The 26900-nt window shown below is 47.6% G+C and overlaps 1 protein-coding gene across 1 annotated transcript in view; it reads left to right on the top strand.

Moving 5' to 3' along the window:
* The window catches only part of MEIOC (meiosis specific with coiled-coil domain), a 1038655-nt gene that overhangs the window by 800889 nt on the left and 210866 nt on the right, over window positions 1–26900 (top strand). Inside the window, exon 7 of the mRNA XM_086923891.1 lies at window positions 18245–18425. Within this exon, the coding sequence (XP_086780017.1) occupies window positions 18245–18425 (181 nt within the window). The remainder of the gene's footprint in view (window positions 1–18244; window positions 18426–26900) is intronic.

The raw sequence follows: 26900 nt of genomic DNA, 5'->3' as shown, positions 1-26900 counted from the left end.
CAGAGAAAGTCTTAAACCAGTGAAACAAAAGCAAAAAATCTGGGTGATCATAGGATTGCAGACCCTACTCTCCTACAGCGATATCATGGAACAGCTATTAGGACTTGGTTCCGCAAGCTGCAGACAGGCTCAGCTCATGCCAGAGCACCATCTCACACGATTCCAAGCACTCTGCCTTCAGGATTGTCAAGGCCTGCCATAGGAGTGACTGATAGGAATCTGTGTGTCCATTTTAGGGTTAGGTATAGGTATACTACACCTACAGCAAAGGGTGATTACACGACTTTGCCCCAGCTGTCATGCAGCCAGTTGTGTCAAATTTAGGAGGCCAGCCAGGGGTGGCATAATACATGCTGCAGCCCCTGGCAGCCCTGGGTACACCCATGCCCTGAGTTACAGGGTCTGATAGGGTGGCCCAGTACCAATTGGAAATGTACCTAGGGTACATGGAATCCATTTTAAAGAGAGAGCAGTAGGCCTGGGGTCCTGATTGGCAGGGTCCCAGGTCGACTATGTCCAAAACCAGCTAAAACACAGGGCAAAAAGTTGGGGGCAACCATAGTCAGGAGGTACCTTCCTACATGGGTCAACTAATACCTGTCTGTCAGCTTCAACAAGAACTATTTCACGATGGATCGCCTCCTGTATAGCTCTGTCTTACCAATTAGCTAAAAAAGCTTTACAGGGCAAACCTCATGCACACTATACCAGAGGGAAAGTTTCTACTACAGCTCTCCTTCGCAACATTCCAATATCTGAGATTTGTAAGGCGGCTACATGGCGTTCAGTACATACCTTTACCCGCCATTATTGCCTAGATTGCCCCAGTATTGGAACTTTCATAGATTCCCATGCTTTGTATCATTCCCCGTCGTCGGAATGGGAGCCTCGGTAAATAGAAAATACCTTAGTAGTAAGCACAAAGTGAAAAAATAGGCCTAGGCCTCATCTCATTTTGTAGCTTATCCACCTCTTTTTGTAAAAGAGACCAAACTTTTGCAGTAGCCAATCAGAGCAGCCTCACCCCATAGAACCTTCCTGAGAGAAGCTCAGAGCCTCAGATTTTCTACCGCACGCTGTGCAAGGGAGTCTCCATTGAGCTCTGCTCAGTTTCTTCAATTCTAAACTACTTTTTTCAACAACTTGGATTTCTTTCAGTCATGTCTGACAAGGAGAAGAAAGCCCTTTTTAGAGTTTGTGCTACTTGCTCCAAGAAGAGGTTGTTTGTCGAAGACAAACATATGGACTGTATATACTGCCTGTATCTGGACCATAAAGCCACGGCCTGCCAGATTTGCAGAACCTTCTCCTCGAAGACCTTGAGGGACAGGGAAGGACGTCTCCTCACATGGCTTCAGAAGATGGACCGTAAAGACATTGTGTCTTCAGACAGTGAGGGCTCCTCGTCGATGGTGTCATCTAAGAAGTCTCAGAAGAGGGGTAGGTCTCCCCCTTCTACTTCAGCCGAGTCCCTTCACAAGGCCTTACCAGGGACCTCTGATAGGTCTGACAGGCCTGCTTCCCAAAAATCTCCTCACCACGGTGAAAAGGAGAGGCAGGGTAAGCCTGAGGAGTCACAACCCTCGAAAAAGGTGAAAAAGGTTACTACTATCACTTCACCTCCCTCTGAGAAGGATAGAGGGGTCAAGAAGCCTTCAACTTCAACACAGGAGGTCATTTCGGATATAAAACAGCGGTCGACGACGGTGAAGACCACAGGTACGTCGACGACTTCTGTAAAAAAGGATGTCTCTGTGAAAGTAGCCTCGTCGACGGGATCGTCGACGACGGAGGCGGCGACGGCGCCTTCACCGTCGACGGTATTCAAGACACCTGATGCCTGTTCGTCGTCGACGATGATCACCTTCTCCACGTCGACGACGATGACAACGAAGATGGCTTCGACGGCGATGACGACGTTGACGACGACCGTGTCGACGACTCCTGTATCCATGATGCTGACGACGAGCTCGTCGACGATCCCGTCGACGCTCCTTCCATCGTTGACGATGAGTTTCTGCTCGTCGACGACACAATCCTCGACGACGAGGGCAGTATCTTTGTCGGCGCTTCCGTCGACGACACAGTCTTTTAAAGAGTTACCGTCAATGACGACGACCTCGTCGACGATGTCGTCGACGACGGACTCATCTGAAAAACTTGTTTTTTCGCGCAGAAAGAAGCAGATAACACCAGAGATGACGTCTCCGCGACAGGTTCAAAAACTTCCACCGAATCTTCTGTTGGATGACGACTCTGATGAAGAGACTTTTAGCGAGTTTGGACAAGCGTATAGCCCTTCTGACCTACAAGTTAAGGTTCAGGATGTTAGTTCTGAGGAAGGAGAGATGGAACACCAACACTATGTTCCTGAACATTACTATGGGGAAGAGGACACAACTACCAGGCAAATGCCCTTGCAGAAGCCTTCACGTCAGTCGCAAGACGGGATGGTGGCGATGCCATCCAGTTTGATTACAGATCTACAACTTATGTTGCAGGACTACCGGAAGCGTTTCCCTACTCCCCAAGAAGCTCAACGAGTGCGTCCTCCGACGCCTCCGCCTCAAGCGTTTCAGCCTGTGGCAGTACACTCTTTGCCTCCAACAGAGCGTACCACTGCGCCTGAAGAGCACACTCAAGAAGTGGTGCAGGTACATGATATGGATGATGATACTGCCTCGTCTGATGCGGACCAACAGGTGGATCCAGACCAAGACCAGCAAGTGGATTGGAATCCAAATGACCCTCGTGATCCGGACGTAGCTGATCCAGATAACGCTACCTCACCTCCAGCGGACGTTGGAGGTTTTCACAACCTGATGGAACGGGCGGCCAAGAGGTTTGGTCTCCCAGTGACCACGGTTCAGTCCGAATGTTTCTTATATGATTTCAAGGAACCATTCAGGAAATCAGTACGTTCCATACCAATCATTGAACATGTTTGGTCTGAGGGCCTGAAGGCTATGCATAACCCGGCCACAGTCCTCCCGGTGCTACCAAGACTGGAGAAAAAGTACAAAGCACCAGATGGCAGTCCGGCGTGTCTGCTGGGTCAACCAAAACCGGACTCAGTCATTTCTCAGGCCGCCCAGGGCAAATCTAAAAATCCATCCACGCCGCTCACTACACCACCAGATAAGGAGGGCAGGCGCCTTGACAATGTGGGTAAAAGATTCTCCACAATGGCCAGTCTTCTTGTGAGGGCAGCTAATGCTTTAGCAATTCTGGGACGTTACGATCGCCAGATGTGGTGCGACCTTTCTCCGTTTGTGGAGGAATTACAGGATTCCTCTAAAGAAGAAGTGAAGAAGATATTGCTAGAGGGGGAGCGGGCCTCTTCGGAGGTCATTGACTGTGCTATGGATATAGCAACCACAGCATTTCGAGCGCTAGCCGGTTCGGCTGTTCTGAGACGCCAAGGATGGTTAAGGGCCACATGGTTCAGACATGAGGTGCAGAATAAGATTTTGGATCTGCTATACGACGGAGAAATGCTGTTTGGCAAACACATTGATGACGCCCTACAGGGCATAAAAAAGGACACTGATACAGCCAAGTCCTTAGGAACATTGCAATATCGCAAAGTACCCTTCAGAGGAGCAAGAGGTAGAGGATTCTCCACCTATAGAGGAGGCAATCAGAATTGCTACTCTTCCGGCTCACAATCTAGCCAGACATATAAACCACAATACACTCAGAGGGGTTCTTTCTCTCGCCAACAGCCAAGAGGACGACAAGGGCAGCAAAGGGGAGAGAACACCAGGAAACAATAGCGGCCAGGTGGCTCTTTCCACTGTTCCTGTTCCCTCATTAACACCAGTGGGGGGCAGGATTGCCCATTGCCTCAACAACTGGATGGTCATTACATCAGACCAGTGGGTCCTACAGATCATCAAAGAAGGGCACACGTTGGAGTTTCAAGACCTTCCTCCAACAAGAGCTCCAGACGCCTTTCCTCCCAAACATCTCAAGCTCCTTCATCTCGAAGCCCACCAACTCTTCACCAAGGGGGCGGTAGAGCCTGTACCCCTCTCTCAGAAGGGGAAAGGGTTCTATTCCAGGTTCTTCCTGGTTCGGAAGACAAAGGACAAGTGGCGTCCAATTTTAGATCTACGGCAGCTCAACACTTATCTCGTCAAGTTGTCCTTCAGGATGGTCACTCTTCAGGACATCCTCCGCCTTCTCAATCCAGGGAACTACATGGCGACCCTAGATTTGGAAGACGCTTACTTCCACGTTCCTATTCATGCAGCTCACAGGCAATATCTTCGATTTACAGTGGGCAAGAGCCACTTTCAATTCAAAGTACTGCCGTTTGGTCTCCAGTCCGCTCCACGGATCTTTACAAAGGTTCTGGCTCCAGTAGCAGCCTTTCTCAGGAGACAGGCTATACAAGTCTTTCCATATCTGGACGATTGGCTGCTGAAGGCTCCGTCTTCCCAGGAAGCGTCCAGGGCAGTCACGTCCTGCAGAGAACTGTTCGAGCAACTAGGTCTTCGGCTCAACAAAGACAAATCAGTTCTACGCCCCTCCAAGAGAGCGAGGTTTCTAGGGGCCATCCTGGACACAGAGTGTTGCCTAGCCTTTCCTTCGGAGGAACGCCAAAGCAATCTGATTTGTTCAGCCCTCCTTCTTCAAACTCGAAAGTCGCTGACAGTTCGCAGGTACAAATCGCTTCTCGGATCGATTTCATCCTGCATACCATTGGTTCCACACTGCAGGCTCAGAATGCGTCCACTGCAGGAACAGTTGGACAAACAATGGCGTCAGGTCACAGGCTCCTTCGACGACAGGATTGTCATTACCCCAGAAATGAGAAAGGCAAGCGGCTGGTGGTTGCTGAAAGACAATCTTTCCAGGGGTTTATCGTTCCAACTTCCACCATCTCCCATAATTTTGACAACAGATGCTTCCATGGAGGGATGGGGAGCGGTCCTCCAGGAGCTGAAGGTCAGTGGCCATTGGAGTCCAGTCCAAGTCAAGTTCCACATCAACCTCCTGGAACTCCTCGCTATCCGTCTGGCTCTACAAGCTTTCCTTCCGAGGATCCGCGACCGTGCAGTGCTGGTGCGTACAGACAACACCACAGCCATGCACTACATAAACAAGCAAGGCGGAACGAGATCCTCCACCCTCTTGAGGGAAGCCCAGACACTTTGGAATTGGGTGATCCAGAACAATATTACCCTTTCAGCTGAACATCTAGCGGGGACACTCAATGTCAGGGCGGACGCTTTGAGTCGCCAAAGGACGATCTCACACGAGTGGGAACTGGACCAGACCATTCTGGAGGAACTCTTTGCACGCTGGGGGACACCATCCATCGACCTGTTTGCAACTCCCCAGAATGCCAAATGCCAGTCCTTCGCAAGCAGGGTTCACCATCGGGAATCCTTGGGGAATGCGCTTTTGATTGCTTGGTCCGGCGCCTTTGTTTACGCCTTTCCTCCCATTCCGCTGATCCCGAGATTGATCAGCAAGCTCAAGGTAGAACCGTGCAGGATGATTCTGATCGCACCAGCATGGCCCAGACAGTTTTGGTCCTCAGAACTTCTCCTCCTCTCCCAGGATCAGCCAGTTCTCCTGCATCCCGTTCCAACACTGTTGACAATGGCTCACGGACAGGTTCTACATCCGGACTTGAAGTCTCTGCGATTGACAGCGTGGCTCCTGAGTTCCGAGAGTTCCAGGGTTTAAATCGCTCAGGAGAATGTAGGGACATTTTGGCCCAGGCCCGAGCGCCTAGTACCAACAAGACCTATCGAGCAAAGTGGAAAAGATTCTGTGTTTGGTGTGTCGGAAGGAAGGTCTACATCCATATACTTCTGCACCGCACCAACTCTTACCTTACATCCTTTCTCTGGCAAAATCTGGATTGGCTCCGTCTTCTGTAAAGGTGCATCTAGCGGCCATTTCTAGATTCAGACGTTCATCATCAGGTCCTTCCCTGTGGTCGGCAAGGATTATCAAACAATTCCTGAAGGGTTTATTCAGGGTCTTTCCTCCAGTCCGGCCTCCACCACCAGCCTGGCATTTGAATTTAGTCTTGTCATATCTCATGAAAGCCCCTTTTGAGCCTATTCATAGGGCTGACCTTAAGTTTCTCTCGTGGAAACTGGCTCTTCTCTTGGCCCTGACATCGGCTAGAAGAGTTAATGAACTCCAGGCTTTCACAATTGAGGAACCTTTTCTACAGTTTAAGAATAATGTTCTCATCCTAAGGACAAATCCTAAATTTATCCCGAAGGTACCCTCAGAATTTCATCTAAATGAGCCAGTGGTCTTAAAATCTTTCTTTCCACAGCCTTCCACACCAGCGGAGAGAACTTTGCACTCTTTGGACATTCACAGATGCCTGAAATTCTACTTGGAGCGAACAAAACAGTTCAGAAAATCCTCACAGCTTTTTGTTTCATTCAGTGCTCCCCGAAAGGGGTGTCCAGTTTCAAAACCCTGTATTTCCCGTTGGATTTCCAGTGCTATACATTTTTGCCACCAGGCAGCTAGAAAACCACTTCAGCGAGCAGTTCGTGCTCACTCTACAAGATCAATGGCTTCATCGACGGCTCTATTCGCAGGTGTCCCAATCAAGGACATATGTAGAGCGGCGACATGGAGCAGTGTCCACACCTTCACTCGCCACTACTGCTTGGATTCTTCTGTGAAAGAGGATGCGGCAGTGGGCCAGGCGGTTCTGAGGAACCTTTTCCAATAAGTCGGTGAGCTTTCCTTACTATCCCGCCTTCCTGTTTGCATATTTTGTATTACTTGTTGTTATTGTGCTTTAGGATTCTAATGTGTATCTGGTTTTCTTATCAAGTCAAGTCAAGTCATAAAATTTGTATAGCGCACTACATACCCAGAGGGTTTCAAGGCGCTTAGGAAGGGGAGGAGGATTATTTGTCAAATATCCACGTTTTAAGCTGCTTTCTGAACGCTAGGTGATTCTGGGTGAGGCGAAGGTAAGCGGGGAGTGAGTTCCATGTTTTGGCAGCCAGGTATGAAAAGGATCTGCCTCACATGGTGGTCTTGTTGATGCGAGGTACAGTGGCGAAGGCTTGGCTGGAAGAGCGAAGTTGGCGGGAGGGGGTGTAGAAGGACAGTCGAGAGTTGAGGCAATCTGGTCCGATGTCGTAGAGTGATTTGTGTGCGTGGGTAAGCAGTCGGAAAGTGATCCTCTTATTGACGGGTAGCCAGTGGAGGTCTTTAAGGTGACCAGAGATGTGTTCGTTGCGTGGGATGTCTAATATGAGCCTGGCTGAGGCGTTTTGGATTCGTTGTAGTTTCTTCTGGAGTTTAGCGGTGGTACCTGCGTAGAGGGTGTTTCCGTAGTCCAGTCGGCTCGTGACCAGAGCGTGGGTGACTGTTTTTCTGGTTTCGGAGGGGATCCAGCGAAATGTTTTTCTGAGCATGCGAAGAATGTTAAAGCAGGAAGAGGATACGGCGCTGACTTGTCTGTTCATTGAGAGTGAAGAATCCAGGATGACGCCAAGGTTCCGTGCGTGGTCAGTCGGGATGGGTGCTTTTCCGAGGGCTTCCGGCCACCAGGAGTCGTCCCATGCAGAGGGGGATTTACCTAAGATGAGGACTTCTGTTTTGTCTGAGTTCAGTTTCAGGCGGCTTTGTTTCATCCATTCGGCGACTTCTTTCATTCCTTCGTGTAGGTTAGTTTTGGCGGTGCTGGGGTCCTTGGTGAGAGAAAGGATCAGTTGAGTGTCATCCGCGTAAGAGATGATGTTGAGGTTGTGTTGGCGGGCGATGGCCGCGAGGGGGCTCATGTATACGTTGAAGAGGGTGGGGCTGAGTGAGGATCCTTGTGGTACGCCGCAGATGACTTCAGTGGCCTCTGACTTGAATGGTGGAAGGCGGACTCTCTGGGTTCTTCCGGTGAGGAACGAGGTAATCCATTCAAGTGCTTTTCCTTGGATTCCGATGTTATTGAGGCGTTGTAAAAGGGTGCTGTGGCAGACTGTGTCGAATGCTGCAGAGAGGTCGAGGAGGATGAGGGCGACTGTGTCTCCATTGTCCAGTAGAGTTCGAATGTCGTCTGTTGCTGCGATGAGGGCGGTCTCAGTGCTGTGTTTGGCTCGGAAGCCAGATTGTGAGGGGTCGAGTGATTTGTTGGCTTCGAGGAAGGCGGCGAGCTGGTTGTTGACAGCTTTCTCGATGACTTTGGCCGGGAATGGAAGAAGCGAGATGGGGCGGTAGTTTTTGAGTTCGGTGGGGTCTGCTGTTGGTTTTTTCAGAAGGGCGGTGAGTTCAGCGTGTTTCCAGTCTTCTGGGAAGGTAGCGGAGTTGAAGGAGCAGTTGATGACGTCTCGGAGGTGCGGAGCTATGACGGAATCTGCTTTGTTGAAGATGTGGTGAGGGCATGGGTCTGTGGGGGATCCAGAGTGGATGGAATTCATCAGGCGGATGGTGTCCTCAGTGGAGATTGGGTTCCAGGCGTTAAGGGTGTTAACGGGGGGAAGATGGTCAGCAGATGGTAGGGTGGGTTGGCTTCCGGGTTGGTTGTCAAAGCTGTTGTGGATGTCAGCAATCTTGTTGTGGAAAAAAGAGGCTAGGGAGTCGCAGAGGGTTTGAGAGGGGGTGATGTCGTTGGAGTTGGCCGAGGGGTTGGAAAATTCCTTGACGATGTTGAAAAGTTCCTTGCTGTTGTGGGCGTTGTTGTCAAGTCGATCCTTGAATGCTGTTTTCTTGGCTATTCGGATCAGTTGGTGGTGAGTGTGGGTGGCGCTTTTGAAGGCGTCCTTGTTGCTGGTGGATGGGTCTTTTTTCCAGGCCTTTTCAAGGGAGCGGCACAGTTTCTTGGACTTCTTGAGGTCATCGTTGAACCATGAGGCCTTCTTGTTGCCAAGTTTGTGTTGACGTTTTTTCAGTGGTGCTAAGGTGTCGGCGGTGTTGGATAACCAAAGGGTGAGGTTGGAGGCGGCTTCGTTGGCGTTAGAAGAGAGGGCTGGGGAGGTTCGAAGGAGCGATGTGGAGATCTGCTCCGTGGTGATTTTGTTCCAGTTTCTTTGTAGAGTTGGTTGGAGGTGGATGATGGGTTTTGGCTTGTTGTAGGTGAAGTGAACGCAGCTGTGGTCAGTCCAGAGGAGATCCGTAGTGTGGCTGAAGGAGATATGGTTGCTGGAGGTGAAGATGGGGTCGAGTGTGTGACCTGCGATGTGGGTGGGGGAAGTGACCAGTTGTTTAAGTCCGAGGTTGGCGAGGTTGTCTAAGAGGGTGGCGGTGTTGCGGTCGTTGATCTTTTCAAGGTGGAAGTTGAGGTCTCCCAAAAGGATGTAGTCTTTGGAGGGGAGCGCGTGTGGGGTGATGAAGTCCGTGATGTCTTCACTGAATTTTGCGCGGGGTCCTGGTGGTCTGTAGAGGAGGGTGCCTCTAAGAGTTGTCTTGGGGTCGATGTGGATCTGGAAGTGAAGGTGTTCGGAGTTAGCGAGGTTGGCGTCGGAGCTGGTAGAAATGCGGATGGATTTCTTATGGACGATAGCGATTCCACCTCCTGTATGGTCGGTGCGGTCCTTGCGTGTGATCTTATAGTCATCAGGGATAGCGATGGCGATGTCAGGGGCGGAGGAAGCGTTCATCCATGTTTCCGTTAGGAAGGCGACGTCAGGAGAGATGGTGTCTAGTAGGTTCCAAAGGTCAATGGCGTGCCTGTGGACCGAGCGGGTGTTGAGAAGGATGCATTGTAGGTGGTTGGGGTCGGGAATCTGTGTTGTGGTCGTAGCGGAGATGTTGTCGGTGCCGCTAAATTTGCAGGAGAAGCAGGAGAACGGTCCATGGGTGCGTCCAGGAGCGGCTTGGACGCAGTTGGGGGCGCGACCGGGGTTGAGGGCTAGGAGGGTGGCGGCATCGTAGGTGATGCGGGAGGGCAGCGCAGCGCGAGGGGCAGGGGGTCTGGCACTGGGCGCGGTCCAGGCGCGGACGGGCGTAGACGGGCTTACCTTTGGCGCACCTTCGGCGCGGATTGGGCGCGGTCGCTGCGCGTGAACGCTGCGCGCGGGAATTACTGTCATATATGGATAGTGGAGGGGGAGGGGCGAGGGCGTCTCAGCTGGGAGGCGGGGCGAGTGCACGAGGACGGCGAGGAACAACAAACAAAATGGAGGCGGAGGGGGGAGGCACAGCGGAGCGCTACAGGTAAATGCGCTGAGAGCGTTGGGGAAGCAGTTCTAATGTTACAGAGCGCAAATGAGGCACAAAGCAAGCAAAATGACAATAAAGCGGCACAATTTCAACAAAAGACACAGAGCGCCAATGCAGATTACACTTCTAGCAAATAAACAGCGCAGATGAAGCAAAGCGCTACTTTACTATGCCGCAGGCGAAATGAGCCAGGTGGATATTTCAGGCAAACGAGTCAAAGCAGCGCGGAGAAACCAGCTGTCTGCAGGGACAGTGGGAGCGACTCCTCAGCTCGTGAGAAAGGAGCGAGTCACGGCGTATGCAGGGGCAGAGATCTATTTGTGGACAGTGGGAGGGCGTCTCAGCTGGGAGGCGGGGCGGGTGCACGAGGACGGCGAGGAACAACAAACAAAATGGAGGCGGAGGGGGGAGGCACAGCGGAGCGCTACAGGTAAATGCGCTGAGAGCGTTGGGGAAGCAGTTCTAATGTTACAGAGCGCAAATGAGGCACAAAGCAAGCAAAATGACAATAAAGCGGCACAATTTCAACAAAAGACACAGAGCGCCAATGCAGATTACACTTCTAGCAAATAAACAGCGCAGATGAAGCAAAGCGCTACTTTACTATGCAGCAGGCGAAATGAGCCAGGTGGATATTTCAGGCAAACGAGTCAAAGCAGCGCGGAGAAACCAGCTGTCTGCAGGGACAGTGGGAGCGACTCCTCAGCTCGTGAGAAAGGAGCGAGTCACGGCGTATGCAGGGGCAGAGATCTATTTGTGGACAGTGGGAGGGCGTCTCAGCTGGGAGGCGGGGCGGGTGCACGAGGACGGTGAGGAACAACAAACAAAATGGAGGCGGAGGGGGGAGGCACAGCGGAGCGCTACAGGTAAATGCGCTGAGAGCGTTGGGGAAGCAGTTCTAATGTTACAGAGCGCAAATGAGGCACAAAGCAAGCAAAATGACAATAAAGCGGCACAATTTCAACAAAAGACACAGAGCGCCAATGCAGATTACACTTCTAGCAAATAAACAGCGCAGATGAAGCAAAGCGCTACTTTACTATGCAGCAGGCGAAATGAGCCAGGTGGATATTTCAGGCAAACGAGTCAAAGCAGCGCGGAGAAACCAGCTGTCTGCAGGGACAGTGGGAGCGACTCCTCAGCTCGTGAGAAAGGAGCGAGTCACGGCGTATGCAGGGGCAGAGATCTATTTGTGGACAGTGGGAGGGCGTCTCAGCTGGGAGGCGGGGGCGGGTGCACGAGGACGGCGAGGAACAACAAACAAAATGGAGGCGGAGGGGGGAGGCACAGCGGAGCGCTACAGGTAAATGCGCTGAGAGCATTGGGGAAGCAGTTCTAATGTTACAGAGCGCAAATGAGGCACAAAGCAAGCAAAATGACAATAAAGCGGCACAATTTCAACAAAAGACACAGAGCGCCAATGCAGATTACACTTCTAGCAAATAAACAGCGCAGATGAAGCAAAGCGCTACTTTACTATGCAGCAGGCGAAATGAGCCAGGTGGATATTTCAGGCAAACGAGTCAAAGCAGCGCGGAGAAACCAGCTGTCTGCAGGGACAGTGGGAGCGACTCCTCAGCTCGTGAGAAAGGAGCGAGTCACGGCGTATGCAGGGGCAGAGATCTATTTGTGGACAGTGGGAGGGCGTCTCAGCTGGGAGGCGGGGCGGGTGCACGAGGACGGCGAGGAACAACAAACAAAATGGAGGCGGAGGGGGGAGGCACAGCGGAGCGCTACAGGTAAATGCGCTGAGAGCGTTGGGGAAGCAGTTCTAATGTTACAGAGCGCAAATGAGGCACAAAGCAAGCAAAATGACAATAAAGCGGCACAATTTCAACAAAAGACACAGAGCGCCAATGCAGATTACACTTCTAGCAAATAAACAGCGCAGATGAAGCAAAGCGCTACTTTACTATGCAGCAGGCGAAATGAGCCAGGTGGATATTTCAGGCAAACGAGTCAAAGCAGCGCGGAGAAACCAGCTGTCTGCAGGGACAGTGGGAGCGACTCCTCAGCTCGTGAGAAAGGAGCGAGTCACGGCGTATGCAGGGGCAGAGATCTATTTGTGGACAGTGGGAGGGCGTCTCAGCTGGGAGGCGGGGCGGGTGCACGAGGACGGCGAGGAACAACAAACAAAATGGAGGCGGAGGGGGGAGGCACAGCGGAGCGCTACAGGTAAATGCGCTGAGAGCGTTGGGGAAGCAGTTCTAATGTTACAGAGCGCAAATGAGGCACAAAGCAAGCAAAATGACAATAAAGCGGCACAATTTCAACAAAAGACACAGAGCGCCAATGCAGATTACACTTCTAGCAAATAAACAGCGCAGATGAAGCAAAGCGCTACTTTACTATGCAGCAGGCGAAATGAGCCAGGTGGATATTTCAGGCAAACGAGTCAAAGCAGCGCGGAGAAACCAGCTGTCTGCAGGGACAGTGGGAGCGACTCCTCAGCTCGTGAGAAAGGAGCGAGTCACGGCGTATGCAGGGGCAGAGATCTATTTGTGGACAGTGGGAGGGCGTCTCAGCTGGAAGGCGGGGCGGGTGCACGAGGACGGCGAGGAACAACAAACAAAATGGAGGCGGAGGGGGGAGGCACAGCGGAGCGCTACAGGTAAATGCGCTGAGAGCGTTGGGGAAGCAGTTCTAATGTTACAGAGCGCAAATGAGGCACAAAGCAAGCAAAATGACAATAAAGCGGCACAATTTCAACAAAAGACACAGAGCGCCAATGCAGATTACACTTCTAGCAAATAAACAGCGCAGATGAAGCAAAGCGCTACTTTACTATGCAGCAGGCGAAATGAGCCAGGTGGATATTTCAGGCAAACGAGTCAAAGCAGCGCGGAGAAACCAGCTGTCTGCAGGGACAGTGGGAGCGACTCCTCAGCTCGTGAGAAAGGAGCGAGTCACGGCGTATGCAGGGGCAGAGATCTATTTGTGGACAGTGGGAGGGCGTCTCAGCTGGGAGGCGGGGCGGGTGCACGAGGACGGCGAGGAACAACAAACAAAATGGAGGCGGAGGGGGGAGGCACAGCGGAGCGCTACAGGTAAATGCGCTGAGAGCGTTGGGGAAGCAGTTCTAATGTTACAGAGCGCAAATGAGGCACAAAGCAAGCAAAATGACAATAAAGCGGCACAATTTCAACAAAAGACACAGAGCGCCAATGCAGATTACACTTCTAGCAAATAAACAGCGCAGATGAAGCAAAGCGCTACTTTACTATGCAGCAGGCGAAATGAGCCAGGTGGATATTTCAGGCAAACGAGTCAAAGCAGCGCGGAGAAACCAGCTGTCTGCAGGGACAGTGGGAGCGACTCCTCAGCTCGTGAGAAAGGAGCGAGTCACGGCGTATGCAGGGGCAGAGATCTATTTGTGGACAGTGGGAGGGCGTCTCAGCTGGGAAGCGGGGCCTCCCAGCTGAGAATGTGTACCTGAAAATGTATGACATTTTCAGGTACACAAATTACAAAATATGCTTTTTCTCTATTTACTGCTGGTTATTCTGATACAAAGCATGGGAATCTATGAAAGTTCCAATACTGGGGCAAGAAAACAAGTTACTTACCTGTAACTTTGGTTCCCCAGTATTGGTAACTTTCATAGATTCCCATGCGCCCACCCGCCTCCCCTGGGAAAGCTCAGTCTTATTGTCTTGTGAGATAGCTGTTCACAACGGCTACGAAAATCTGAGGCTCTGAGCTTCTCTCAGGAAGGTTCTATGGGGTGAGGCTGCTCTGATTGGCTACTGCAAAAGTTTGGTCTCTTTTACAAAAAGAGGTGGATAAGCTACAAAATGAGATGAGGCCTAGGCCTATTTTTTCACTTTGTGCTTACTACTAAGGTATTTTCTATTTACCGAGGCTCCCATTCCGACGACGGGGAATGATACAAAGCATGGGAATCTATGAAAGTTACCAATACTGGGGAACCAAAGTTACAGGTAAGTAACTTGTTTTCTTCAGATGCACAGGCCGATGCCCAAGTGGGACAGGCCTCTTTGAGGAATTTGTTTGCATAACTGCATTATAAATGTGATGTTAATTCATGTTTTTTTGCTGTATACTTGATTGCTCGTCCGTGAGACTTTGGGTATGTCCTTGCTACTCTTCATAGATTATGACTATTGATGAGTGTAGGAAGGTGGATATCTGACTATGGTTGCCCCTAACTTTTTGCCTGGTGTTTTGCTGGTTTTCGACTTAGTTGGCCTGGGATCCTGCTATTCAGGACCCCAGGCTTCCTGCTCTCTCTGTTAAAATGGACTCCATGTACCTTAGGTACATATCTAATTGGATACTGAGTCACCTTATCAGTCCCTGTACAGTGTACCTTAGGTACCCAGGGCATAGGTGCACTCAGGGCCTACCAGGGGCTGCAGCATGTATTATGCCACCCCTGGCTGGCCATCCAAATCTGACACAACTGGCTGATCAATCAGCTGGGGCAAGGTGGTGTAATCACCCTTTGCTTTAGATATAGTATACCTATATCTAACCCTAACATGGACACATATACTCCTATAAGCCACTCCTATGGCAGGCCTTAACAATCCTGGAGGCAGAGTGCTTGGAATTATGTGAGATAGTGCTCTGGCATGAGCTGACCCTGTCTGCTGCTTTCGGAACCAAGTCCTTTAGCTGTTTCCATGATAACGCTATACCATATACTCTTAAGTGCATTATAATCCTCGCGGTTATTGCTAACTTTGGTATAGCATTATCAAAACATGTCGAGTAAGGTGTCATACGAATTGGAATACTACCCCCTCGCCAATTCTGGCGACGGGGGTAGCATTCCACCCTTCTAGAGGGACACAACATGTATGTAACTGTGAACCCCGGTTAAAGTTAACTCGAGCCTCAGCATCACAAAATGGATGCTGCCACAAGCCTGACCTCCTGCTGCTGGGAGTCCTTCCAGCGAGGGAGGCTTGGACAAAGGGTTTCCTGCCTTTGGAGGTGCTAGCACCACCCCAGACAGGATTTTGTGTATTAGGTAGGACAGGGCTGAAAGGAATGAGACATGCCTGGGGCACACAAGGTGTCCCTGTGCATACACCGGTCTAAACCAGTTCCTGGGGCTCTCCAGCCCCAGCTCTGGCGCAAGACCGGACAAAGGATAGTGGTGTAACCATCCCCCTTCCTGGTCCCACCCAGAGGAGGGTCTTAGTCGTAGTACAGCCCCCTTTAGCCGGATAAAGGTAGGAGCTGGTCCCATTCCAAATTAGATTATCCTGAACAACTTTACAAGAAGAAACTCTGGACTTCGACGTTCTGCTCCACAGAAGACTGAAGAAATCTCCCTTGTGGGCAAGGAGTGTCCACCCTGCTCAAGCAGGCACCATCAGCGTCCAGCGGCTACCCTTTGTCGTCTTTCCTCGAGGATCCAGACTTCAGAGCCCGACGAGACCCGGATTCCCAGACCTCTCCGACCTCTACCTCTACCTACCTGCAGCACAGCTGAGATCCGTGGGTGCGACGAGCCACGTGGGACCGGTCATCTTGAAAGAAGCAGCACTTCGCTCCAGCACGACTTCTGAGGTAACCTCGTCCAAGTGCTTTGGGGATTGAAAAGCCCCGAGCAGCTCCTGCACCGAAGACCAGCCCTCCAGCATCCACGAGATCAGCGTGGGGCCCTTCTGCCTGTTTGCTGCTCAACGCGTTGTCTGGTCACTTGCCGGCTGGCTAGTGACCTCCTAGACGACAAACCTTGAAATCTTCACAGCTAGTCTGGTTGCTCCAGACTGGCCCTTGCTCCTTTCCAAAAGAGAAGCACCCCGGACCCTCCTGGTCCACTCCAGACGCCGTTTCCACTCACCGCGTGGGTTGCCTTTGCCAAGGCCTGTTGACTCCAAATCCGGATCCGACACCGCCGACAGCGAGAACCTGCGTGGGACAGCTCGTGCCTCCATCCTGGTCGTCGAAGACACCACCTGGTCCACGTGGCTGCAGAGACAAGCGTCCACTCTCACCTGATCGCGATGACATCTGGTTCCACTCCTGGTTCCACTCCAGTCACTAGCTAGTGACTTTGAACATTGTCCCCTCTGCTTTCAGGTTCTCCTCTTCACTGATCCACCCTTGGATCACACCGGACATCTTCCTCCTGATCGCCTGCAGCATCTTTTCTTCCAGGCTCCATAGACTTCAACGCCGGAACCCGACACGACTTCGCACCTATGCACCTGCAGCCTGTGGGTGAGGTAACACGAGCATTTCGGTGCTCAAGGATAGATTGGCTCTCCTAGTGTCCAGTTCCACAGTCGTTTTAGTCCTACATAGTCAGGATTGTCCGTACTCACCTTTTACTTGAACTGGACTGTCCATAGACACTGTTACGCATCTCGCGTGTGAGTTCACACTCTGCACACGCGCTCCGTGGGCCTCCTATTACTTACCTAAAGTTAGTGTAGCGTGGTCCCAGCGATCCTACAGCCTCTGGACAGCTCCATTCCTTTTATCGACTTTCACATTCCACTTACTTAGTATATGGTTTGTCGTGCCCCTAGGGCACCATTGTAAATTGTGCAACTTAAACGTATTTTTCCTAAGAGATTGTCATGTGCTTAGCCCTCTGATCTCATAAAGAGTTCAGAGGTGTATGTTAGTTAATAAATATATTGTTTATTTTCATAACAACCTGTGTGGTGTCCTTTCACTTGGTATTCAAGGGGTTATATGTGGTAAAACAGCTGGCTTCACATGCCAAAAGAGTTTAGCCTAAGACTGCTTTGTCCATGTTACCATTAGGATAGCTGGACTATAAGGTTGACTTTACAACCAATCACCATAAGGGTTGTTTGGACTGATACAAGGTGATCACTAGAACTAGTGAGCATCATATATCAGGCCAACTTCTCACAATGAGTATCCCCTGGAAGAGAAGGATTGGTTACTTACCTGTAATCCTAGTTCTCATCCAGGGGTATACTCATCAAAGTCATAAGAGACCCACCCACCCACCTCCCCGGACGAGCAGTACTGCAAAGTTATGGTATGTTACTTATGGATTTACTCAGGTGTTTATGCACCTCCAAAAAGAACTGACCTAACTGCCACCTGTGGTACATCATGGGAGCAGGGCGTCGCCTACAGGTCTTAAAGGTACGGTACCCCTACTCTAATGCCTTAAAGGTAAGGTGTCAGTTTTCTTTGTTTTCTTAATACTCTGCTGCAGCCTACTGGCAAATGCCTGCAATTACAGATGTTTATATGGCAATAAAGCATTGTTGTGTGACAAATGTTTACTGCTCTCTTTCTTCCTTAGGGGTTGGGAGAGTATAGCTGCTACTATGCAAACCTATGTGATTTCATCATATTTGCCATTTTGGAAATATTTTAGGCTGCATGTATATGTTTTCACATATGCATATATATATATATATATATATATATATATATGTATTTTCTATATGCTCCGGGATCCCGCACATGGGCGAGGATTATTCATAGATTATGACTTTGCACAGATATGCACAGCTTTTTTGGAGCCCCGAAAACTGACAGCCCGGCAAAGTACTGTGGTTCTTGTGGCCCGGTCGGTCAAGAAATCTCAGGTGCAACAACATCCACCAATTCCACACCGACACCACTTCCACCAGTGCCATTCTAACACTACCACTAGCAATAGTACTACCACAAATATCAATTATACCAATAAACCTCATATATCACCAGTAAATCACGTCTCATATTACCACTAGCACCACAACCGGTACCAGCCGGACTTATTTTCCACACCAAAACCAACACTAATATTACTACTATCAACAGTAATGCCACCAACACCACTATAGTTCCACCAATATTACAAACATCACTAATGCCACCATAATACCACACTACCCATGCAGACAGATGGCACCAGTATCAGTTGCACAACCAACAATACAAATCGTTAGCAAAGCCAGCAAGTCTAGCTTTATTGTAATATTGCACGGACATACATTTGTGTATAACTGTTTGCCGGTGCTGATTCAGTAAAATTTTGACAGTGCTTTTTATTTATTGAATTATTTGTTTTATTTGCCTTTGTGCAACACCATTGCATTAAATACTTGATTGTTATACGATATGTACTTTGTTCGTACAGGTTGTGACATTGCTGGGCAAAATGGAACGCGTTCGTAGTTCTCCTCTTCATGCTAATATATGTACAGCACTTGATAGACAGCTGGAGGCAATTCACATAGTTCAGGCACGTAGAAAAGATGAAATTGTAAATGCATCAAATCGGCAAAGACAGGGTGTTCCTCGCTGCCAGGATGACAGAGGTACTTAGATTCCTTTATAAATTAATGAGCATGTTAATTAGAAATCATTTTAGCTTACATGTGGTACTGATACTAATATTAAACACTTGATACTTTTGTGAAGTTTAGATTTTCAGATGTATTAATAAAGTTAATAGAGTAATGATTTAATGTGCCTAGGAATGATGTAATGATTACAGCTAGTTGGAAATTCCAAATATCCAAAGACGCCACCAAGACTTAACAGAGAAACAGTGGGCCTGGCAGTTTCCTCATTATCAGATGCCCCTTATGCCTATTCTTACTCCGTCTGGATTATAACATCGATTATTAACATCCAGAGCTTTTACATCACTTGATACTTTTGTGAAGTTTAGATTTTCAGCTGTATTAATAAAGTTAATAGAGTAATGATTTAATGTGCCTAGGAATGATGTTATGATTACAGCCAGTTGGAAATTCCAAATATCCAAAGACGCCACCAAGACTTAACAGAGAAACAGTGGGCCTGGCAGTTTCCTCATTATCAGATGCCCCTTATGCCTATTCTTACTCCGTCCTGATTATAACATCTATTATTAACATCCAGAGCTTTTACATCTGAAACTCTCATGAAAGAATTCAGACACAACAAAGTAGCCAGCTTCCCCGACAACTGCTTCCAGCTCAAAAACCTATTTGCCTTCAAACAAATTTAGCAGTTTATTAACGTCCCACAAACAATGTACCTAGCTCTAGGTGGTCTACTCAACTTAACTATGGAACTACCCCCTACCAAATTATGACCAGCAGCAATTGTCGATCTATAACAATTAATAGTCCTGTAGGTCAAACCTCTCTGAAACAAAAGCGATAAATAGTTTGACAACTCTACGGCAGATGCTCCTACACACCAACAAACCCATTTCTTCAACACTCCAACATATCTCTTCCTAGTTCCTGGTGCCCAAGCCTCCTTTAGTAACTCTTGAGCCTGCTCCGAAAGTCCTCTGAACTGCACTCCTCTACTGAAATCCTCCAAACAATAAGTCTCAACTCCCCTTCTATAAACAAAGGATGAAATCCTCCTTCTGCCCCTATAAGCACGTCCTCCGACTCCAGTATTAAGTAAGGCTCCACTGTCGCCATTTCTAACAAACCTGGAAGCCAGGCCTCTCCTGCCCAAAAAGGTGTCACAATAATCAACTGACAACTCTGTCTCCTCACCATCAACAACACCCTCTGAATCATTGCAAATGGAATGCATACCCCCGTATCTTCCTCCAATCTTGTTGAAGCGCATCCACTTCCTCTGCCAATGGATCCGGCCTCCAACTGAAAACCCTCTCTAATTGGAACGCCAACCTTGACGCAAACAAATCTACATCCAGAGGACCCCATACCTGTAATATCCTCTTGAAATACTAAACATTCAGTTTCCAATCACTGTAGTACCTGAGATACCTCGAATTACAATCTGCAACAATGTTCTCCTGACCTGGTAAGTATTTGCTTGTAGTCCTATTTTCTGTTCTAGACAAAAAGACCAAATCTTCTTCGCTAGTTGTGTCAGGTTCCTCGACCTACTTCCACCTAACCCGTTTCCGTAACAAACCGCCAATGTATTGTCCATTTTCAACAAAACATTGAAATTCCTCTACTTCTTTCCAAAACTTTTCAAGGCAAAGAGCCCTGCTCTCATTTCTAAACCATTTATGTGTTCCAACCTCTCTTCCCTGGACCATATTCCACCTGTTTTCTGATCCTCCAAGCAAGCATCCCATCCAAACATGCTTGCGTCTGGCTCTAATACAAAATCTGCACAAATTCCAAAAATTGCCCTGCCATTCCAAGATTCTAGGTTCTCTAATCACCAAACCATTTTCTCCCGAGCCTCTTGCGTAAGGATAACAAACTCTCCATAACAATAACCCTTCCTCAATGCTTCTGCTTTCATTCTCTGTAATGGAGCGGCCCAGGGAAAACTGCTTGTATTGAACTTGTAAACAAACCAATCACCCTTGCTAATCCTCTTAGAGATACCCTCTCTTTTTTCAACAAGCCATTCACTTCTGTTCTTATCTTTGCCACTTTCTTCTCCGGTAAACTTGAAATCATCTCTACAGTGTTCACCACAAAACCCAAAAACTCTATACTTCGACTGGGTTTCAAAACAGACTTCTCTTCTGTTGATTAAAAACCCACACTTTCCAAAAGATCCATACACAATCTTAACTGTCTCTCCAACTCTTGCCGACTGTGACACATTAATAGAAAACCGTTAAATACGTTATCATACGAATTCCTCTCTCTGTGAGAAACTTGGCTTCTGGCCTCAACACCTTTGTAAAACACCAAGGTGCCGACGTCAGACCAAATAGGATACAAGAAAATTGATACAGCTTCCCGATCCATCCGAACTGTAAATATCTGCAACTCTCTTCCACAATTTGAATTGTGAAATAAGCATCCTTTAAGTCTAATTTCACCAACCAATCTTTCTCTTTAGAATATCTCTCTTTCTCTCAGAAGACGGATCCCTTCCATCTTGAATGTCTGTAAACAACATATTGATTCATATTTCTCAAATTGATCGCAGGTCTCCACCCCTTTGCCTTCATCTTCACCAAAAATATCGTACTCACAAAGCCCTGTTCTTTCTTCATAACCTTTTCTATCGCCCCTTTCTGCAACATCTCTAAAACTTCTTTTTCTAATATGTCTTGTAAATCTTTTTGGAAAACCAATTGTATTGGTTCCTCTAGCTGCTTCGGCTCCTCTTGGAATTCTATAACATAACCTTTTACTGTTTGAATTACCCATCTGCCTTTTGTTAAAATTGCCCACATCTTCACAAACCGTCCCACTCCTTCCCCTACCCCATTTGGGATAAAACCAGAATCTGTCCTCTTGCTCACCTTGAGATCCTTCAGAGAACTGAGCTCTTCCCCTAGGGTTGCGAACACTCTCTTGTCGTCCTCTTTGAGGGTAAAACCCTGTTGCTTCTTGGAAACCTCTAAACGCAACTCTTCCTTGGTACTGATAAACACCCTGCCGCTCTCTCTGCGAGCGTCAGCAACACTGATAGAATTTAAGAAAGGATTGAAAACCCACCTTTTTAAACTCAGCATCTAGCTGTTTTTCCTCTCTCTTTGGTTTGGCTCTGTTTTAGCTCACATATCGCGCCAGGATACTCTGTAGTAGCAGAGCGCGTAATAAAATATTTTATACATACATACTGATAATGTAACCTTTCGAACGTCCGGCCAGTGAAACACGCAGATAGAGATACGTTAGCGTTTCCTACGAAAGAAATCATTCTCTACGACCATCCCCTCAATAAATCGACGCCCACCTGGACATCTTTAATCTTTGCCTCCTCGGCCATGTCTAAAATCCTTGACAATGGACCCAATACCTCCAAAACACGATCTTGCCACTGTTTTTAAGTGCCCTCTCCAAACCCTTCCTGGGATCTCATCCTATCGTAAACAAGAAACTTATAAGACCTGGGTCCAGATCCATAGCTTAAAGAATTCGGCCATAGGAGGCATAGGCCACCACTCTGAGCTCCTTGGATGTTTAATCATTTTTGGACTAAACATGTCCACTCCCTGCGGATCCTTAACAATCCCTTTTTCCTTTCTCTCCTTCTCATCTTTATCTGTGTCCATATCCCATCCATCATCATAATAGTCATCTAGTACAAACTCATCTACCTCCTCCTCACACTCTAAATCCGTAAAATCTTCCCAATTTCTCTCTCTTTTTTTCGTGCCGCTAAGGACACATTCTTTTGTGCCGCTAAGGACACACTCTTCATATGTGGAACTAGGCTCACCAAATCTCTTTGTTAAGAATTTAAAACCTATTTCAATATTCTTACTCTTTTTTGCTCTTTTTCCATGAAGTTGTGCCTCACCTTCCTCTTCTTCAACCGACCAGTATTCTTCTTCTAAAGCCTCATTAGCTCTTCTTTTCCTCCTTATTACGCTCTCAAAAACCTCCTTCATTGAACTCCTCATCTCTTCCTGTACTATTTTTCTTAAATTTGCATCACCTGACCCTGTGCTCTGTGCATCTTCATTAACTTCCATTTTTCTTCAAATTGTTTAGTTTATTAAATAATAATCTGTTTACTTTTCAAAAACTACACCTTTGTACCTTTTTTTTATACCTTTCTAAAATGTCCCTTTCTTAAATAAAGCGACAAATTCTTCCTGATCACGTCCTCTCCTCAAACGATGTCTGTCAGACAAATCAGCTGATGACAGTTGGAGAGGACGCACTCACGTACGCTAAACTTTCATCTTGTGCACCTACTTCCCTATCCAAAATGGCCTCTTACGTCGTCACGCATGCATGCGCTGCAACGCATTTCAAACCACAGCATATATTAGGACGTGGAAGATATTTCTGTTTGAGCTAATGTTGTTAGTGGTGTTTTTGTCAAAGAATATTATTCTCATTTTCTTTCTCCCCAAGAAAGGGATTCAAGAAATGAAAGAAATATATCTGGATGATGATGTTCAAGGACTGGGGAAGTGCTGTGTGGGTATAGACCATGACACTGATGTTTTTATATCCTTATAGGTGGTGCAGACAATAGGAGGCTGATTGTACCTTCACCAAGCTTCACAGTTCTGGAAAGTGTCATAATTCTATAACAATTTAGGGGACCACTCTTTTGACAATTTTGCACACTTTAAAGGGTGTGTAGGAAGGTACCTCCTGACTATGGTTGCCCCCAACTTTTTGCCCTGTGTTTTAGCTGGTTTTTGACATAGTCGTGTATAACAAAGGAGAGAGTAAGGGAGGTTTGCACAGTCTATGTGTGGTGGGAACTCCTGGTCCCCTAAACTAGAATTAAACAAACAATGGAGGAGTACCCCCTATAGGCAAAAAATACAAAGAAGAGATTCCTTCTGTGTCAGGAGCTTAAGGCTCTGGTTTAGCAAAAGATTGCCCCAACCTTTTTTTATATAGGACAGTCATAGTCCTTAAAGAAGACCCCTCACTCACCAACCTGGTTGGTGACATGCTTCATCATTGGGGTCCCACCCCATAGGCCGAGTGCCTATAGGGTGTGCTGCGACACCTGGTTACAGTGGAGCGGGTTTCTTTGATTTTTATATGTGCAAAGGATAATTGTGAAAAGTGTATTAAAAAGGGTCAAGTCTACTCACACCAAGAATTTATTCTGGAGTGCTTGAACCCTATTAAAAATTCTAGTTTAGGGGACCAGGAGTTCCCACCACACATAGACTGTGCAAACCTCCCTTACTCTCTCCTTTGTTATACACATATTAGGCAGCGCACAGCTGCGAGAGCGACACATAATCAGAATTTATCTTTGCAACCATGGCCGACAACCAAGGCCTTTCCTACACCTCTGAAGAGGTCGAGGAGGTGATGAGTGATCTCTCTATCTTTGCGGACCCCAGCATCGCTCAAAGCATTTCTGCAACCACAGATTGGGAAAACCTAACCGAGCTAAAAAGGAATAGAATTAGGACAATCCTACACGGGACTATCCTAAAACAATATTTGGACAAGACCATGGCACCGAAAGGGCTACTAGTCTCCAATGCTCCGCGAATTTTCTTAGAAGACGCAGTGTTTCGAAAAAACTGGGCTGCCATAGCGTGGCATTGTACCCACGACTGGATAGTCTTAATTTTAAAAACAGCTTTAAGACTATCTGAAACAATCCTAGTGGAAATCCAAGCAGCTGAAGGCAATATGAAAACAACCATCACTGGCTTTAAGAAAAAGCTAGATGAACTGAATAAAGAGATGACAGACTATAAAGATAACTTAACACAACAAAAAGTGCAAAAGTTTCAAAAAGATTTAAAAAGATTCACTATGGTGAAAGCGTATCCATACTCAGATCCAGAGTATGTACCACCATCCAAGGGGGATGACAACTTTGACGCTTCAAGCAATGTGTCTAGTAACACCTCTAATTCCAGTGGAAATTCCAGCAATGGAAGTATCAAAACAAGAGGCAGAGGGCGAGGCAGAGGGAAGAACAATTGGTCTACATTCAATCCAATGCCAATGCCACATTTCCAAGATGTATACAACCAACCAAACTTCCCTATGTATGGATGGCAACCACCGTTCCAACAACCCTTTTTTCCCCAAAATCCTTATATGCCCCCTTTTTTAAACCGGGGCGGGAGAGGACGAGGCAGGAGAAAAAACGCCAACCAGGGCAATCAAGTCCATTGGGCACCGGAAGATCCGAATACCAACCAGGGCAAGAACAAGGCCCAACAACCAGGACCGAGCAATCGGAGAACCTAATTACCAACCTCTCCAACAGACCCCTCACCAAAGATGAGGAATCAGTACTTAACAAAGGTTTAGGCTTTGTACCAACCGCAAATCTGGACAAGTTTAAACTCCATTGCGAACTAGCTTCCTTTTTTAGGAAACTAAGACTCAAAGCCTTTTTTTGAAAAGAGAACCCCAACAGAGGAAAGCACTGATTTAAATGAGACTGGACTCCGGAATAAGTCCACTTTCACACCACCACCCCACATGGTTCCTGTAGAAATCTCCACGTTTGAGCAGGCTGTTTTCAATGAGGTGGAGAAAATATCCCCTAAGAAGCCTTTCATGAATCTCACTAAACAAGAAAGTATTGCACTGAAAAATCTACAGAACTCCGACACCATTATCATAAAACCAGCTGATAAGGGCGGAGGGATAGTCATCCAGGATAAATCAGCCTACCAAACAGAATGCCTCAGATTACTGGGGGATCACTTGAATTATCGCAGACTACCGATGGATCCCACTGATGACCTCAGGGGAGAGATCATATCACTTGCGGAACATGGAGAAGCAGAAGGCTACCTCTCAAAACAAGAGGCGGATTTCCTGTGCAAAAGCGAAGGCAAGATTCCCTACTTTTACACGCTCCCAAAACTGCATAAAAATAAAATTCCACCACCTGGGAGACCCATTGTTTCAGGGATTGGTTCATTACTTGAACCCCTGTCCTGTTTTTGTGATGTCTTTTTCAAAACGATGGTCCAAAAAACTAGCACCTACTTACAGGATACAAAAAGTGTACTACGCCTCCTGGATCAACTGACCGTAGATGATGATACCATCTTGGTTAGCTTTGACATTGAGAGCTTATATACAAGCATTCCCCAGGATGCTCCCCTGGAGGTACTCAAAAGGGCTCTTGAAAAAGAAGATTGGACCTCGAGAACCCCAAGAGAATTCATCTTAGAATGCACAAGACTGGCCTTGAAGAAAAACTATTTCCAGTATGATCTTTCTCCAAACTGGGGGCACTTCTATGGGCAGTACTTTTGCTCCTAGTGTAGCGGGTTTGTACGTTTATGATTTTGAGGAGAAGTACATCCTGAGCCAGCAAAACCCCTACAGTTCTAATATCTTACTATGGAGAAGATATATAGACGATGTGCTGACAATTTGGAAAGGAAGTGAAGACACGTTATCAAGCTTCTTTAACTGGATTAACACAAGAGATGAACATTTGAAATTCACTTGTGTAAAGGACCGAAATTCGTTGGTCTTTCTGGATCTCACCATAACGAAAATCAATGGTAAACTATCAACTGCCACCCACTATAAACCCACAGCCAAAAACAATTTACTCCGCTTCGAAAGTTTTCATCCTAGACCTCTGCGGGAAAACTTACCGTATGGGCAATACCTACGGCTACGCAGAAATTGCAGCGAACTTGATGATTATAAACACCAGGCCCAGGATCTCACAACCAAACTGAAGAACCGGGGGTACCCTAACAAAATCCTCAATAAGAGTCAAAAACGAGCCCGCAACCAACACCGAGCGGCCCTCTTAGAGGATGCAACCAGAACAGAAGAGGAACCTCCACTAACATGTGTTACAACATATAACACGATTTCCAATGACGTAACTAAAATTATAGGAAAACACTGGAGCATCCTCAACACTGGTAATCTGCATTGGGAAAAGCCCCTTTTCTCATATAGAAGGGCTAGGAGCATCAGAGATGCAGTGGTGAATACCAGACCTAAAACAACTATAGTGGAGAATGAGTCTGTCCTGAACATATGGGGACTGCCAAAAGTGACAGGACACTACAAATGTGGCAATTGCAGCGTATGCCCCTTTACCAACAATGCTAAAACATTACAACTAGAACCCAACAAAGTGTGGACGATCAGGGGGCATACGAACTGTAATAGTGAAAACGTGGTGTATTTGCTAACATGTCCTTGTGACCTAAGATACGTGGGCATGACTAGCAGAAAAATCAAGACACGCATTGGTGAACACAGAAGCACCATCAGGTGCAAAAAGACCAATACAAAGCTTACCGAACATTTTCTGTCGGTTGGCCACAGTGCGGATGACATCCACTGGACAATAATAGAACAAATAAGACCAGGAACCAATGTAAACCAACGCCTTTTTGAGAAGGAACAAAGGTGGGTTTACAGACTTGCCACCTATAAAACTGGTCTCAACGATAATATCCCATG

Source organism: Lissotriton vulgaris, chromosome 5 (genome assembly GCF_964263255.1).
Source record: "Lissotriton vulgaris chromosome 5, aLisVul1.2, whole genome shotgun sequence".
Classification (NCBI taxonomy): Eukaryota; Metazoa; Chordata; class Amphibia; order Caudata; family Salamandridae; genus Lissotriton; species Lissotriton vulgaris.
The sequence above is the reverse complement of the archived record's forward strand: the minus strand, read 5'-3'. Positions and strand labels throughout refer to the sequence as shown.